Raw genomic sequence first — 3,079 nt, 5'->3', positions numbered from 1 at the left:
CATTTTTCTGTAAAAAAAAAAAAAAAAAAAGGAATGGGAATCTCGTTCTACGTTGCCCAGTCCCAGCCTAGAGTGTTGGCAAAGGGGGGAAGGGGGAAGGGAGAGGGAGCAGGGAGGGCAGGGCAGCGAGAGCTGCCGGGTCCCGCGGACGCTCCCAGGCCCACGCCCTCGCTCGCTCACACCCGCCCTCCAGCACTCACACCCATAGGCTCCCTCGCCCTCCGAGCGGGGCTCTAGCCTAGGCTGGGGTCCCGGGGCGGGCCAGGACGCCCTCGGAGCCCGCGGGATGCTGGCGCACCGTGCGGCGCTGAGTTGCGTGTCCCTCGTCCCTTTGTTGACAATTCCCTGAACCAACTTGAGTTTGGCCGGCTCCGCGGCGGCCCTGACGTCACGCGCGGTCACGTGGCCCCGCCTCCCGCTGGATCTTTAAGTAGAAAGTAATCTATCAGGCCAGTCCTTAAAACGGGACTTTCGACTACGGGGGCTCGGCGTCCCTGACACCCCCCCCCCCCCGTTGCCCCTGCACGCGCCCTCCGGAGCTGCTCCGCGCCCGGCGTCCCGCGCCCGTCTGCACCGCTCTTGCTCTCCACGCCCGGGCCAGAGGCCGAGGAAGGCGGGCGAAGTGAGGGGGCGCGGCGTGGAGAAACCGCGGTGGCCGGAGCGGCATCGCGCGCCTAGTACCGAGCGCCAGGGACAGCAGGAGTTTGAGGAGCGCGGCCGCGGGGGGCGGACGGCAGCGCCCGCGCCGCGCGATGCCGGGCTGCCGAGTGTGAGCCAAGCCGGGAGGGCCCCGAACCATCTACGTCCCCCTCCCCTCTCCCAGTCTCCCATCTTTCGGGAGCACCCAAGCCCCCTTCCCCGGAGCTCGGCGGCAGACCCTGACGACTCCCATCGCCCGCCGCTCCTTCCCCGCCGCCGCCACCAACCCCGAGGAGGGATGACCCTCTCCGGCGGCGGCAGCGCCAGCGACATGTCCGGCCAGACGGTGCTGACGGCCGAGGACGTGGACATCGATGTGGTGGGCGAGGGCGACGACGGGCTGGAGGAGAAGGACAGCGACGCGGGCTGCGATAGCCCCATGGGGCCGCCGGAGCTGCGCCTGGACGAGGCGGACGAGGTGACGCCGGCGGCACCCCACCATGGGCAGCCTCAGCCGCCGCACCCACAGCCCCTGGCATTGCCCAAAGAGGCGACTGGAGCCGGCGCTGGGCCAGGGGGCGAGGCGGGCGCTTCCGAAGCTGACGGCTGCAAGGGCGGCGTCGGCGGCGAGGAGGGCGGCGGGAGCGGCGGCGGGCCCGGCTCGGGCAGCGGTGCAGCGGGAGGCCTGGCCCCCAGTAAGCCCAAGAACAGCCTGGTGAAGCCGCCCTACTCGTACATCGCGCTCATCACCATGGCCATCCTGCAGAGCCCGCAGAAGAAGCTGACCCTGAGCGGCATCTGCGAGTTCATTAGCAACCGCTTCCCCTACTACCGGGAGAAGTTCCCCGCCTGGCAGAACAGTATCCGCCACAACCTCTCGCTCAACGACTGCTTTGTCAAGATCCCCCGCGAGCCGGGCAACCCGGGCAAGGGCAACTACTGGACCCTGGACCCGCAGTCCGAGGACATGTTCGACAACGGCAGCTTCCTGCGGCGCCGGAAACGCTTCAAGCGCCACCAGCAGGAGCACCTGCGCGAGCAGACGGCGCTCATGATGCAGAGCTTCGGCGCTTACAGCCTGGCCGCGGCGGCTGGCGCCGCGGGGCCCTACGGCCGCCCCTACGGCCTGCACCCCGCGGCCGCGGCCGGCGCCTACTCTCACCCGGCTGCCGCGGCAGCCGCGGCGGCGGCGGCGGCGCTCCAGTACCCCTACGCGTTGCCGCCCGTGGCACCCGTGCTGCCGCCTGCCGTGCCGCTGCTGCCCTCGGGCGAGCTGGGCCGCAAAGCGGCCGCCTTCGGCTCACAGCTCGGCCCGGGCCTGCAGCTGCAGCTCAACAGCCTGGGCGCCGCCGCGGCCGCCGCGGGTACGGCGGGCGCCGCGGGAACCACGGCGTCGCTGATCAAGTCCGAGCCGAGCGCGCGGCCGTCGTTCAGCATCGAAAACATCATCGGCGGGGGCCCCGCGGCGCCCGGGGGCTCGGCAGCGGGCGCTGGGGGCGCCGGGGTAACTGGGGGCACCGGGGGCGGTGGGGGCGGCAGCGCGGCGCAGTCCTTTCTACGGCCGCCCGGGACCGTGCAGTCCGCGGCGCTCATGGCCACGCACCAGCCGCTGTCGCTGAGCCGGACGACGGCCACCATCGCGCCCATCCTGAGCGTGCCGCTCTCCGGACAGTTCCTGCAGCCCGCAGCCTCGGCCGCCGCTGCTGCCGCAGCTGCAGCGCAAGCAAAGTGGCCCGCTCAATAGGGACGCGCCGAGGGCCGGGACCGAGGGCCGGGTGGCGGCCTGGGGCGGCGGCTGCACTTCTAGTTTACGCGCCCCGCCCCGGGCCCGGCCCCCCTGCCCAATCCCGGACTCTGCCTCTCCTCCATTTCCTCCCCCCGACCCCTCAACACCGACCTTCGGCGGCCTCCACCCCCTCGCGCACACCTAGGCTGGCGGAGCAAACTCTCACCGCACGCCCGCCGGGAATAGCTTTCCGTACAGGTAAAACTGAAAACCGAATTTTCCAAAAATGTACCCCGACGGCTCCTGCTCTCAGTACCGTGGGGATGGGAGGGAAATTCTTTGTACATATTTGTATAAAAATTATTGACTTTCCTTTTGGGGTTCTTATTTTTTTAAGAAAAAACAAATTCAGTAGATTTAGAGCTCTGAACTTTCATTTTTTTTGAAGGTTCACTCTCCGCAGTTTTATGTGAGAAAAAAAATGTATAGAGACGTTGGGAGATTTTAAATATAAAAAATTTTCGAAAGGCGAAAAGTGTCATTCTATTATAAAAGTCTGTTTATATATGAATGAATATATATGGTATTCTAAATGTTATTCCATCGTGTTGTACACAACTTTGTAAATAAATTTTTAAAATGTTCACCCTAGTGTTTTATTTAGATGTCTGAGGTAAACGACAGTATTTTAAAATTGTATTTGTATTTTATCTT

At 65.5% G+C, this 3,079-nt stretch overlaps 1 protein-coding gene across 1 annotated transcript; it reads left to right on the top strand.

Moving 5' to 3' along the window:
- The first annotated feature begins 471 nt into the window (after positions 1–471).
- FOXD3 (forkhead box D3) lies at positions 472–2,739 on the top strand. Its single transcript, XM_035018381.1, has one exon. It carries the CDS (start codon positions 938–940, stop codon positions 2,381–2,383), a length of 1,446 nt encoding a protein of 481 aa, XP_034874272.1. The 5' UTR covers positions 472–937; the 3' UTR covers positions 2,384–2,739.
- The last annotated feature ends 340 nt before the right edge of the window (positions 2,740–3,079 follow it).

The sequence above is a fragment of the Mirounga leonina genome, unplaced genomic scaffold (genome assembly GCF_011800145.1).
Source record: "Mirounga leonina isolate KUSES-001 unplaced genomic scaffold, KU_Mleo_1.0 Mir_173, whole genome shotgun sequence".
Classification (NCBI taxonomy): Eukaryota; Metazoa; Chordata; class Mammalia; order Carnivora; family Phocidae; genus Mirounga; species Mirounga leonina.
Note: the sequence above shows the minus strand (reverse complement) of the source record. Positions and strands in the feature narration are given on the sequence as shown.